At 57.3% G+C, this 13,301-nt stretch overlaps 1 protein-coding gene across 2 annotated transcripts; it reads left to right on the top strand.

Annotated features, from left to right (window-relative positions):
- The first annotated feature begins 3,494 nt into the window (after positions 1-3,494).
- On the top strand, positions 3,495-13,093 carry SPACA6 (sperm acrosome associated 6). 2 transcript variants are annotated; one of them, XM_081119434.1, is made up of 10 exons: positions 3,495-3,900; positions 4,346-4,423; positions 9,758-9,826; positions 10,399-10,422; positions 10,777-10,854; positions 10,955-11,064; positions 11,414-11,570; positions 11,648-11,858; positions 12,141-12,179; positions 12,792-13,093. In XM_081119434.1, exons 1-9 carry the CDS (start codon positions 3,639-3,641, stop codon positions 12,172-12,174), a joined length of 1,023 nt encoding a protein of 340 aa, XP_080975560.1. In that variant the 5' UTR covers positions 3,495-3,638; the 3' UTR covers positions 12,175-12,179; positions 12,792-13,093. The 2 variants fall into 2 exon arrangements, with proteins under 2 accessions (XP_080975560.1, XP_080975559.1); XM_081119433.1 differs by having other exon boundaries at positions 12,141-13,093.
- The last annotated feature ends 208 nt before the right edge of the window (positions 13,094-13,301 follow it).

The raw sequence follows: 13,301 nt of genomic DNA, 5'->3' as shown, positions 1-13,301 counted from the left end.
GGCCGGGCGGCGGGAGGGGCCCGGGCGGGGGCCCCCTGGGGAGGGGGCTGGGCCGCGGGGTCCCGGGCGGGCGGCCGGGCGGCGGCGCCCGGGGGAGTCGGGAGCAGGATGGCGGGGACGCGGAGGCCGGGGAGAGGCCGTCGGGCGGCGGAGGCGGGCGGAGGATGGCGAGCAGCCGGGGCCGTGGGGCCCAGGGCCGGCGCGGGAGACCGGCCCCCCGACGCGGGAGCCTCGGAGCCGTGAGTCTGCGGAACGGGAGGGGATGGGCCCGGGGCCGGGACTCCGGGGTCCCCGAGGGAGGAGGCAGCCGGGGGCCTGGGTAGCTGGGATCTTGGGGGGGGCGGGGGAAGACTGGGAGCCCAAGCTGCTGAGTTCTTGGAGGAGGCGGAGGCTGGGGGCCTGGATTCGGGGTCCAGAGGAGCAGAGGGCGGGCAGCGCTCCCTGGATTCCACTTGGAGGCGAGATGGGCTGGGGCAGCCCGGCCGGGAGCCGGAGGAGCCTGGGGGCGAGATGCCCGCCCGCACCCTCGGGGTAGGTGCGGGGAGGGCGTCTGGCTTTCGAGGTGCCTCTGGCGGCGGAAGGGTTAACGTCTGGCTGGAGGGGAGGGGGAGGGGCAGGGGAGAGGCTGCGGGGCTTTGAGGGGTCAAGGGTGAGCCGTGCTGGTGGGAGGGGGCCGCGGAGGAGGGGCGAGGTTGTCTGGGCTGCCAGACAGGCCAGGGTCAGCGGCGGGGGCAGGGGATGTCTGGCGCAGGAGAGGCCCTGCATCCCGGCTCCCCTGGGGACCTGGGATTCCAGGCCTCGGCCCCCTCCTCCTTGAAACCGTGGAGCCCGCAACCCGGCCCCTCCCTCAGAATTCCAGGGTCCGAACCCCTAGCCCTCGCTACCCAGGACCCAGAAGCCTGGCTTCCCAGCCGCCTCCTTCCAGACTTTGGAGCCCACACTCCAGCCCCCACCCTCCAAGAAACCCTAGAGTTCGGGCCCCCAGCCCCTTCCGCCCCGGAACCCAGGAGTCCCCACCTCCACCGTAGCCCCAGCTGGAGTCCATCCCCGCGGGGGTTAAGGGGGCGGGGCCACCCGGTTGCCATGGTGCCAGACTGTTTGGGTCTGCTCTCTGACCCTTGGGGGCTCCCCAGGGTCTGCAGAGAGGGGGAGGGGGACCCAGACCAGGGGGAAGGCCAGTGCCAACCCCTTCCCCAAAATCGGGCCTTTGGGCCCAGGGCGTTCGAGTCTCCGCGACACGCCTTGTCCAGTGACCTTGAACAAGTCCCGACCCTTCCCTCTGGGCCTCAGTTTCCCCGAGGAGAAATCTGCTGGGGAAGCGGGGAGAGGATCGGGCCCTGGAAATCTTTAAGATTCTCAGCTTCCTCTGCTCTCACCCCCTCCCCAGGCCCCAGGCAGCCCCGGGGCATGCTGGGAACCCGGGCCCGGGCTCCGGGCCAGGTTGGGGGGGCGGGGCGGCCTCCTCCCTTCCCCTTCCTCCCCACCTTGGCCTGACTCTCGCCCCCGCCCGAGGGTCTGGGATGTTGGGCAGGAGGGAAGGGGGGATGAGAGCTGGGACGGCGGCCGTCTCCTCCCCCGCCCCCTCCCCCGCCCCTCCTCCCCCTCCTCCGCGGGTCGCTACCCCAGCCCGGGGCCCCTGCTCCAGCCACCCCCACCCCACCCCCAGCTCCAGACCTGGCTCGGAGCGCGAGGGGGAGGGAGAGAAGGAAGGAGAAAGACGGAGAGGAGGAGAAGGGAGGGCGACAGCCAGGGAGGAGGGGGAAGGGAAGGGAAGGGAGGAAAAAGACCTGGGAGGGAGGGAAGGGGAAAGGGGGAGAGGAAGGGAGAAGACGGACGAGGCGGAGGAGAGATGGAGAGCAGGGGGGGGAGAGGGGCGAGCCTGGGAAATGGAGGGAGAGGGAGCATGAGAGGGACAAAGACGGAGGGAGGGAGGAGAGAGGGAGGCAGAAGACGGAAGGTGAAGAGAAAGGTTGAGGAGAGGGAGCGAGGAGAAGGGGGGGCCTGCGAAAGGCGCGGGGAGCGGGAAAGGGCGGCGGAGCGGAGGGAGAAACGCACAGATGCGGGAGGAGATGGGAACCAGGTGAGACGGCCGCTGAGCCAGCCAAGCTGCAGCTGGATGGGAGAGGGAACTGTAAAGATGGAGATGGAGCCCGGGGGTGGGGGGCGGGGGCCCTGGGTGCCGCCCACCTGGGAAGCCTCCCCCCACTTACTGGCCGACATGGGCCAAGTTCCTGCACATCTCTGGGGCTCAGCCTTCCTACCTGCAAAATTGGGGGGGTGGGGGTGGCTGATAGTACCTGGATCTCCGGACCGAGATTGGAGAGACCAGGGGCAGTGCTGGAGGGTCAGGGACCATAGTTGTCGTCATTATAAATGGTGAGAGGCCAAAGGAAGGTATGAAAGAGGGGGAACAAAACCCCATAGAGTCGAAGCTTTCGCATCCCCTGGCGCGCCTCAGCCTGATCCTGGATTCCCGAATCGGACAGGTGGGTAGGGAGCCTTCTTGTCCACGGGGCCAAACTCCAAAACAGGTGAGGTTTCCTGTGACCCAGCACCCAGGAAGCCAGGCTGTCTGTGCCTTCCCCAGGGAGACATGTCTGGCTGGACGCAGGGCTGAGGGAGGAGGGGGCTGGGGCCTGGACTCCAGGAACCTTGGGGAGGAAGGGGCTGGGGGCCTGAACTCCTGGGGCCCCGGTGAGGATGGGCCAAGGGACTGATTCCTGGGTTCCTTGGGGAGGAGGGGGCCGGGGGCCCGGATTCCTGGGTCCTGGCACCCACCCGTAGAACCGACCTTGCGGGGCCTTCGCCACACACAAGCTCGTGTCTGTGGGTCCGTGTCGGGGGCTCACCATCGCAGCTGGGGCCTCCCCGGCCCTCCCCACCCTCCCTGGCCCTCCTGGCCCCGTCTGTCCGTCCATCTGTCTGTCCACCTGCCGCGCCCCCCGGGCTGAGGTAGGAGGTTGTATAGTTGAGGAGGACACCCACGGAGATCACTATACGGCCTCCTAGCTTTCCCCAGGCTGCGCCCTGCACGGGACGCCCACCCGGCGGGGACCCCCAGCCCCTGGCCCACCCCCCTGGGCTCAGGGGGCTGCCGCAGGAACCCTGGGAGGAGGAGCTGGGCCGTCTCTCCTGTCCTTGTTCCCTCAAGTTTCCTCCTCCCCTTCCCTCAAAGACTTTACCATCAAGAAATCTCTCTTCTGCTTTCTCTGTCTCCCCATCTCTGCCGTGTCTCTGGAGTTTCCTGTGTGTCTACACAGTGGCCTCTCCGACTCTCCATCTCTCTCTCATTGTGCTTTCTGATGTCTTTCCATGTCTCAGTTTCTGTCTCTCAGGCACTCACAGTGTGTCTGTGGTGTCTCTGTCTCTGACCCACCCCAAGGCCTGTCGGGCCACCTCACACCATACTGCCGGCCTCTGGGTCCCTGAGACCCTTTAACCTGTGAGGACGTCCAGGATCACAGGTGAGGTTCTTGGGAGCCTGGCATCCGGCCCAACCACAGCCTGAAGATTGTAGGCCCGACACCTGACCCCTCACCCCTCACATCCTTCCGTCCTGAAAAACCCAAGCCTAACATTTGACCTGCAAATGAAATCTGACTTCTGACCTCATACCACAGGCCCCTCCCCCGACCCACATGACCTCACAAAGGTCACCAGCTTCTTCCCAGTCAGGACCCTCTGCCATGGCCCAGCTGGCTTCAGGGAGTCCTATCCCACGCATCCTGGTGGCCCTCACGGTCTTCAGGGCCTCTGCCTGGGCCTGTCTCCTGTGCTTCACAGACTATAGTGAGCGCGCCCGCATCTGCCAAGCCTTCGTGGGCATGGACGACGAAGAGGTCAAGAAGTGTGATACAGAGTTCTGGGAAGCCTTTAAGAACCTCTCGAACGTGGATTTCAGTGAGGAGACCCTACTACCATCCCCCAGGGCCCTGGAGGTTATGTGGAGGGAAGGACCAGAGGGCCTGGAGACCCAGGAAGAGAAACCACAGACCAGTAGACAGAGATGGGGGCAGAGCCTCAGACAGGAAGATAGAGGCCAGATAGAGACTCAAGGAGGGGAAGGTAGAAACTAGGGACAGGAGGACAGAGACTGGGGGACAGGGACTCACAGGGACGGGGACGGGCTCACAGGGACAGGGGGAGAGGGACAGGAGGACAGAGACTGGGGCACAGACTCAAAGGGACAGGAGGACAGATGGGGACAGAGACTCACAAGGACAGGAGGACAGAGATGGACTGGGGGACAGAGACTCAGATACAGACGAAGTCTTAGAGAATGTCCACATAGGTGTTGTGTTAGGGGAGCTGCTTCCCTCAGCCTCTACCCCATCTCTACCCCCAGACTATGATGAGAGAGGCAACCTGCATGACTCCTTCACCCAGATGATCCTCAGCCTCCAAGAGGTGGACCCCACTAAGGGTGAGTGAGGTGGGGGGCAGCAGCAGTGGGAGATGTGGGCTTGGAGCCCCCAAGAGATGGATGCATGTGCAGGGGGTGTGCGCCCCTGGAATGTCGCAGCGATCTAGGAGCAGATGGCACTAGGTAGCTAGTTACTTATCAGGGACATGATGGCAGGAGGTAAAGGGACAGTGCAGAAATACCTAGAGCCTGAAGCCCAGTGAGTTCTGACCTCCCTGTGTGGCTCTTCCTGGCCATAATGTTCTGGACATGTCACTGCCTCCTTCTGTACCTCAACTTACCTACCTGTAAAGGTGGGACCCTTTCCCTTCCTCCCTGGATGGCTTCGGAGCTCAGTGAGAGGGAGGGGGGTACTGATGAGATGACCTCAAACAGGAGATCTTCCTCTGGTATATAACATACAGTCCTTATTCCAGAGACTGAAACTGTTGGGGTGAGGAAGGGAGGCCTGAGCTCTGTTGTGCAGCATAAACTGGCCTTCTCGGAGGTCCGGGGGTTCACGGTTTATTTCTATATCTGCCATTACTTGTTTCCTCCTCTTGCCCACCAAGCATTTTGACAAAAATCCCCAAAGATGGACAGGTTCCCATCCATCTGGGGGGGCGTCTGGGGGTCCAGTGTGGAAGAGAGTTCAGCTGTGGTCACCCTACCCCCAAAAAGACCTAAAGAACTCAGTGCTGGCAGGGGTGGGGGGCAGGGCAGACCCCAGGAAATGTCCTTTCTCCCCACGTGGGAAGATTTTGAAAAGAGGCGAACAGGACCCCTCTGGGGCTGTGTGTGGGACAATCTAGGGGATTGTGGGGAGAAGAGAATGGAGGCTGGGGTGAAAGAGGCCTGAGTTGGGGCAGGCGCTGTGAAGATGGAGATTCGGGGGTGGGGCTGAGAGTTGAGGGCAGGATGGATGAGCTTGGGTCTGGGGAAGAGGAAACTTAGAAGACAGCACCTAAGGTTTGGCTCCATGTCTGGGTAGGGGGTGGGTCATCCCTGAGATGGTGGGCTTGAGTGAAAAAGCAGTGGGTATAGTGGTGAGCTGGGCTAGAACATAGTGACTGTAAAGGACACCAGGAGGCATCCAGTGCTGCCTCCTGTGGGGACATCCAGGAGGCAGCTAGATATATGGGTCCAGGGTTCAGCTGAAAGGTAAGGGAGACTTGAGACTGTCTTGTGGGAGGGGAAGGACAAGGTCAGCTCTGGGTGTAGAAAGATCCTCTGGGGTCATGTGGAGGACCAACTGGAGGCCGGGAGAAGCTGGTGCAATACGTTCTGCCGAGATTTATTTAATGTGCCGGGGACACAGCTGTGACCAAGATTGAAAATCATCTGCCCTCGGGCTGCTTATATTGCAGAGGGTGGGACAGATGATAAACATCATCAGTGAAATACTATAGTATGCCAATTGGTGAACCATGCTATGAAGGAAAACAAGGGGAAGAGAATGAGCCTATGGGGTGATCATTTTAAACAGGTTGATCAGGAGAGGTGCAAATGAGAAGGTCCAGTTGAGCAAAGACCTGAACAAGGTGACATTGAGAGCCACGCAGACAGTCTGGAGGAAAAGCATTCCAGGCAGAGCGAAGAGCCAGTGCAAAGGCTTCGGGGCTCGTGGGGCTGGAGTGGCATCATTGAGGGAGAAATCAAAACAAGATGAAATTAGAGAGGCAGCAAGGGGCCACATCCTGTAGGACCTTGTAGTAAGTGGTTCTCAAGCCCCAGTGTACGAATGCTTAGAAACTTTGGGGAGCTTGTTAAAATGCAGAGTCCTGGGCCCACCCCTTCCATTCCTGACCAGTAGGTCTGAGGTATGGCCCAGAAATGGACATTTCTAACAAGTTCCCAGGTGCCGCTCCTGGAACACACTTTGAGAGCTGCTAACCTTGGTCCTTGGACCGACTTTGGCCTTTGTTCTTAAGATTGGGGTTAGGGGAGGGAGGCATTGAGGATTTTAAGGAGAGAAAAAGAGACAGGATATGACTAAGGCCATGCGGGACAAGGGCAGAAGCAGGGTGACTGGTGGTGGCTCAGACCAGTCGCAGTGGTCAAGGTGGGCCCAGGTGAGTCTGATCTGAGGGAGGTGGGACACGCAGATGCAGGAGAAGGAAGGTCAAGGATCTAACTATGTCCTAAAACTGCTTTGTACGTGGGGGAGGCTGACAGACAGATTTATGTTAATTATCCTGAGAGATATCTTCATAACAGTCCTGTGAGGTGGCGTTTTATAACCCCATTTTCTAAATGGAGAAGCTGGGGCTCAGCTGGACAGGGAGATATCTGGACCAGATGAATGGGGGTGAGAAGAGTAGGAAGAAGCAGCGTTGGCTCCTGGGTCTCTCCCAGATGGAGGACCCGAGAGAGGGACATAGAGTGGGTCTCAGTGGTAGCGGGTGATACTGTTTGTGTGTATAAACCATGGAGTGGAAAGTATGATGTAGAGAGGAGGGCAGAATACCACAGGCAATGGTTACACATGGAGCTCTGGAGCCCGACCACCCGGGTTCAGAACTAGCTCTTTGATGTTGGGCCACTTTCCTAACCTCTCCACTCCTCACTTTCCCCATCTCAAACCTGGGGATGGTAAGTGGTTGACCCTTCTGTAACACTCACTGTGCGCCAGGCACCATTCTAAGCGATTGCAGACATTATCACATGCAGCCACTAACTGGTACCTGGCAGGTAGTTTGGGGTGGGGGTGGGGATGCTTTTATGTTGTATGGCATTGTCCCCCGATCCCTGTGAGGTAGACACAGATATTGTCCTCATTTTATGAATGAGGAAACTGAGGATCAGGAAGGTTAAGTCCCTTGGCCAAAGTCACATAGGGAGGAGGTCTTATGATGAATCTCGGATGTGAGTCTGGTGTGCTCATAAATGGAAGAACCAGGTCTCACAGGCCGCCTGAAACAGTGGAAGCTCCTAACCACAGGCACCTCTTTTGGACAGATTTCACAACGTCGGCCAGCGCCCCCTTGTGGTTCATTTTATATAACCTCTGCCCCTTGGTCTCTGGACATTTCACCCCATCTTCTGTGGTTTAATAGGGATGTAACACTCCACCCTCATGGCTTACTTGGTATATCCCACCATGAATCACTTGGTTTGGCCCATAGATATTTCTTGGATGACTCCTCGCAACATCCTGGCCTTTCATTGGAGCATCCCATTGTGACGACATGCATGCTCTGTGGCCAAGAAGAGATCTCTAAGTTCTTGACTCTTCATTTGAACCCACTTGCTGGCTTCAGTACACCTCTCTTCAGCATATACCAAGTGATCATCACTTAACCACTCTTGCCAATATTTTCATGTCACTCCCTTTATGTATGGTTTTCAATCACAGAGGAGCCCACAATGGCTGAAGCAAGCGGGAAGTTTTTCTCCCATATAAAGTAAGTCTTGAGATAGACACTTAAGGCTAGTATGACAGCACCATTTTCTTGGGAACCCAAGGTCCTCCCAGCTTCCTGCTATGCCATCCTAGGATATAGCCCTTGTCCTTGAGGTCCTATGTGACTGATAGAGCTCCAGCCATCAAATCTACGTTTTAGGCAGCAGGATGGAAGACGGGAGGGATCAATAAGGTGGCACAACTATTCTTTAAGGCTATTTCCTGTGACTCCCACAGGGTACTTCCATGTGTGTATCAATAGCCAGAACTTAGTCACGTGATCAGAACTGGTCATGTGATTGAAGCTAGCTGCAAGGGAGGCTGGGAAATATAGTCTTAGCTGCAGGTGCTTTCCTGTCTGAAATAAAGTGTTCTGTTATTAAAGTGAAGTAGATATTTGGAGGAAACTGGCAATCTGTTGTGTATTAGTTTGCTGAAGTTGCTGTAACTACCACAGACTGGGTGGCTTAAACAACAGAAACTTATTTTTTCACTATTCCAGAGGATGGAAGTCCAAGATCAAGGTGTGTCAGTAGCGTTGGTTTCTTCTGAGGCCTATCTCCTTGGTTGTAGTTGACAGTCTCTCTCCCTGTGTCTTCACATAGCCTTTCTTCTGTGCTTGAGTCCAAATTTCCTCCTTTTCTAAAGAAATCAGTCATATTGGATTAAGGTTCACCCTAATCACCTCATTTTAACTTCATTAGCCCTTCAAGACTTTATCTCCAAGTATAGTCACATTCTGAAGTACTAGGGGTTAGAACTTGAACATATGGATTTGAGAGAAACACTGTTTAGCCTAAAACACCATTCTGCATTTCTGATTTCCAAAATGACTTCCACCATTAAGTCAATCCAGCCATCCACTTTGGAAAAAGTCACAAAACCTTGCAGTTTGGAGGCCATTACAATGGTCAAAACTCAAATACCCATAAGGACAGAGAACATGAAAGAATGAATGAAGAGTAGAAATGAATCAAGGTGGGAACTATGGAAAGGTGGTAGGTACATGCCCTGACTAAAAGCGGGTGGCTGCTACTAAACTCAAGCTAATTTCGGCCTCACAGAAATTCTTTGTGTTACAGCTCTTCTAAGTATTTTAAAACATGCCAAACATTTTATGTGACTTGGTTCATTTTTTATTTTAACACTTCCCAGGCTAAAAATAACACATCCAAGGGATGGATTTGGGCCACAGGTGACCACTAGTCATGGTCTCCATACCAGTTGGATACTGGGGTTCTGCATATAATTACTGAGCACTTTTTAAGACTCAGGGCCCACTCCAGGGTTCTGGGGACACAGCACTAAAGAAGGACATGTTTACTTGAAAGACAAACTTTAAATGATCACTCTATAAAGTAAGTAATTGCAAACTGATGAGAGCCATGAATGTAATGAATGGGGAACTATGAGAGACAAAAGTAAAGGACTTGAATTCTTATGAACTCTCAAACCCCTTTGTAAAGCTCCTAGGAGAGTCATCACTGCCTATGTAAGGCATGACACAAGGGTGACTAGGAGTAGCGGGAAAAGGTGCCAGAAACAGAAGCTAGCACGTGCAAAGGCCCTAGAAAATATTCTTTTCCATTTCGGAAAAGTGAAAGATGCACAATAGGAATAGAGAGTGAAAGGAAACTAGGCTGAACCTAGGAGGCCTTTGGTGTCTCGTGTGTTTATCTCAACAAGATAAACACATGATACAGAGAAGGGCTTCCATCAGAGAGGTGGTCAGGAGGCAGAAGGAAAGAGATTGGGGATTTGTCAGCCTTCCGGGTAGACAGTGGGGGGAGGTAAGAAGAGGAGATGGCCTGTGTGCCAGGGACGAGTAGAGAGGGGCTGAGGAAGAGGCACAGACACCATTACCAAGTCCAGTTGAGCTCGCCAGTCCAAGGCGGGGAGGGGTGGTGGAGGAGGGGGGAGCCTTGACCACAAGGCCTCCCTCCACCCTCCAGTGCCCTTAAAGGTTGCCTTACGTGCTGCCGCAGTGAAAATGTGGGAGGCCATCAAAAAGCTTAAAGAAGGTAAAGTGGAATCCCTCTCCCCCACGTAACACGCACAATTTAAAAACCCCAGTCCTAAGACCGCCATTCCCGCCCTTCAGACCAACCCCCTAGTGGGTCTCTAAATCGCTTCCCCGGGGTGGGACCCAGGCTCTTCCCCAGCGTGAACCACTGGGGACCTGGCCCCCCTCGGAGCTTTCCTCCGCGGCGAGGATCCCTCCTCGGGCTGGCGCCGCCCCGGATTAGCCCGGGCCCCTTCCTGCACCGCTGGGTCTGGCCCTGCGCACTCGGGGCAAGTGGGCGACTTGCTCCAGGCCCGGCCTCTGGGAATCGCCAGGGGTGCACCCCGCCCCCTCGGTGGGAGACTCCGGGGCTGGCCCCGCCTCCCCGCTGCTCGCTGCGGCCCCTAGATGGCCATCAGCCACCCGGGCCTGACCTCGGTGGAATGCTGCAGCCCGGCCGGGTCCCCGGGTGGAATACAGGCCCCGCCCCGCCCCCCCGAGGAATGCGCCCCGCCCAGAAACATCCTCCGGGGGCGCTCGGGGCGGGCACCCCCCGCACTCCCAGGGTAGTGACGCCTCCTCTCTCCGCAGAGCCGGCCTGCGTCCCTCCCTGCGGTAAGCACTTCGCTCAGAGCTCAGGACTGAGGGGGTTCGGGACGCGGTCGGGGCCGACAGGGGGGACTCGGAGGGGGGAGCGGGGCTGGGCTCCTCCGAGGGCGGCCGGGGAGAGCCCCGGAGAAAATCGGAGCAGGCGCCGCTCGCGGACGCCGCACGGGGCGGGCCCGAGAGCCCGAGCAAACCAATCAAAGCCCCGGAGGCCGGAGACTGGCGGCCACCAGCCAGTGAGCGCGGAGAAAGGGGGCCCGCGTTCTGGTTGGAACCCAGGGAGGCTCACGAGACCCTAACTCGCCCGAGGGACCCGGGCTGGGGAGGGCGAGTGGCGCCCAGACCCAGCGCTCCCGCCCGCAGGAGTCCAGGAGGCCTCGCGGCGTTTCCACTGCGACCTGTGTTTCTCCACAACCTGCGACTACCCGCTGGACTGCCCAGGTGAGGGGCGGGGCCCGGGGCGGGCTGGGGGCGGGGCCAGGGCGCGCGGGGCGGGGCCCGGGCGGGGCGGGGCGAGGTGGTGACGCGAGCCTGTCTCCAGTTAAGGACGTGGTGGTGAAGCGGGGCCGCGAGGCCAAGTTCCTCTGCTCGGTGGCCTTCCAGCTGCCTGAAGAGATGATCACCTATTCCTGGAAGTTCGCAGGAGGAGGTGTGAGTCGGGCGGAGGGCGGAGGAGGTGGGGGTGCTGCACAGAGGATGGGGTGGGGCCCGGGGGTTCTCGGTCTGGACTCGGGCTCCGTGCAAGGGGAGGGCCCCGGCCTTGAGAGGCGGGGTCGAGGCTCAGTGCTGAACCCGGGCTGGCGGGTTTTGCGGAATTGTTCAGGGCGGGTGAGCCAGTATTAGGCCCCAAGGGCGGAGTCAAGATGTAGGAGGCGGGGCTCCCGGGGCGTGGTCTGCCTCGCGGGCGGGGCTGGTACGTTCACCGGTGGCGAGTCCCCCGGGAGAGTCTGACCTGGGGCGGCCCGGCGCCTCCCGCCGCTTCAGCCCGAGCGTCCCGCAGGTGCGGACTCGGGACATGTCCTACTTCCGAGACATGCCGCAGGCCCACGCGTCCCTGGCGCGGATCCGCCCAGTGCAGCCCACGCACAGCGGGACCTTCTGCTGCACGATCTCTCACGACCAGCTCCCCGTGGCCCGACTCTTTTTCTTTCTTAAAGGTGCGCGCGGGGCCGCGCGGGGGGCGGGGCAGCGCGGGGCCGGGGCTCGCGGCGAGCTGACGGGCGCGTCCCCGCAGTGACCGGTCCTCCCCCGCGCGGGGACACCGAGCTCCAGCTCGCTCTGCAGGAGGTGCTCCGCTGGTCGCAGCCCGACGGGGTGACGGTCGAACCCTGGAGGCCCAGCCTGGGCGAGCTGCTGGCCCGGCCGGGGGCTCTGTCGCTGGGCAACCAGTACCTGCTCTCGGCCGTCGCAGCCTTAGCTTCAGCCAGTGTCACCCTGCTGGTGTGGTGAGTGCCCAGGACCCCGAATCCCAGCACCTGGTTCCTTCTTCAGATCTGGGTGTCCAGTCCCCTCTTTTTTCAGACCCAGGGGTTCAGGCCCCCAGCCCCTCCTCCCCAGACCCAGGAGTCCAGGCCCCCAGTCCCTCCTCCCTCACACCCAGGGGTCCAGGCCCCCAGCCCCTCCTCCCTCACACCCAGGAGTCCGGTCCCTGTCCACCTTTGGGACTCAGACTGTTTATCTGCTCCCCAACTTCTCTCCCACACACAACTGCCTCCTTACTTCCCCAGGGCGTTCTTTCGATGGTACTTAAGAGGCAACTAACAAAGGTATCTTTGTTCCTTACCCTATTTCTGTCTCTAAAATAAAGTATATATTTCAGTTCTACAAATGCTTTCATCTTTGAAGGTGGTCACTTCCAGTTTAGGTAGGAGGGGTTGGCAGCGTACCCCAAATATTCCTCCACGATGACAGTAAGACAGCCCTCAGGGGGCAGGCCCTGTGTTGAGGGATTTAGGTGCAAGCCCAGACCCCCCCCAGGTTTCTGGCAGCCCCTTTGACATTTCCAACTGCAGAAGACACCCTCATCATGATTCTTCTCACCCCTCCAGGACCTGCGTACATGCTGGAAAATAATGTTTTCTCCCTTTTTTTGTCCAGTTAACTCATTTATGATTTCCCCTGTAGAGCCTTTACGTGTACAGTAAAACCTCTATATAAGGGACTAATTCAGGTGAGGGTGTGTCCGTTAAAGCCGAAAGTCTGTTATATAATAAAGTAGGTTTTCCAAATGTGTATATTAAAAAACTGACAAATTAGTTTAGCTGTTTCTACTTATGTAGACACATTTGTGTAATTAAAATTCAGTATGTATGAAAAGCTTAATTTCACAGAAAAGTTTTCTACATGTATCACTGTAACTTTAAATTTAAATTGGGTAGGTCTATTAAGTGCGTGCATTCACCAGCCACTGAGAGTAAACAAATGCACACGGCCGAGGCGGGGCTTGGCACACGTGGGAACGCCGGCAGGCACCTGTTAGAACTGCTTCAGAAAGTCAGGCCACTCAACAGCACAGCCAACTACGGGGATGAAGTGGTGTGATCACCTGCTAATGGTCCCCACCCCCACACCCCGAACATTGTTTACCAGCGATGACTCTTGCATTTAAATATGTGGACTATAGTTGTAGATATGTAATGTTTCTGTCGGTGAAATTATGACAGTGTTTTTCCCAACATGACCAATTTGATAAAGTTTGTTAAAAGTAACAGTGAATTAATAACAACAAAAACTGTTAATTTAATTATAAGCAAATATTGATTAGAAGCATTTTAAAATTAACAGGGTGTTAATTTTCACTTACGACATACAGGCTGGAAATTCTGTCCCTTAAACCCAAAGTCCTTTAAATTGAGAATTTATTGTATTAACACATTTAATTCCCATGA

The sequence above is a fragment of the Miniopterus schreibersii genome (genome assembly GCF_964146895.1).
Source record: "Miniopterus schreibersii genome assembly, chromosome: 18".
NCBI classification, from domain to species: domain Eukaryota; kingdom Metazoa; phylum Chordata; class Mammalia; order Chiroptera; family Miniopteridae; genus Miniopterus; species Miniopterus schreibersii.
This window is presented reverse-complemented; position numbering and strand designations above follow the sequence as displayed.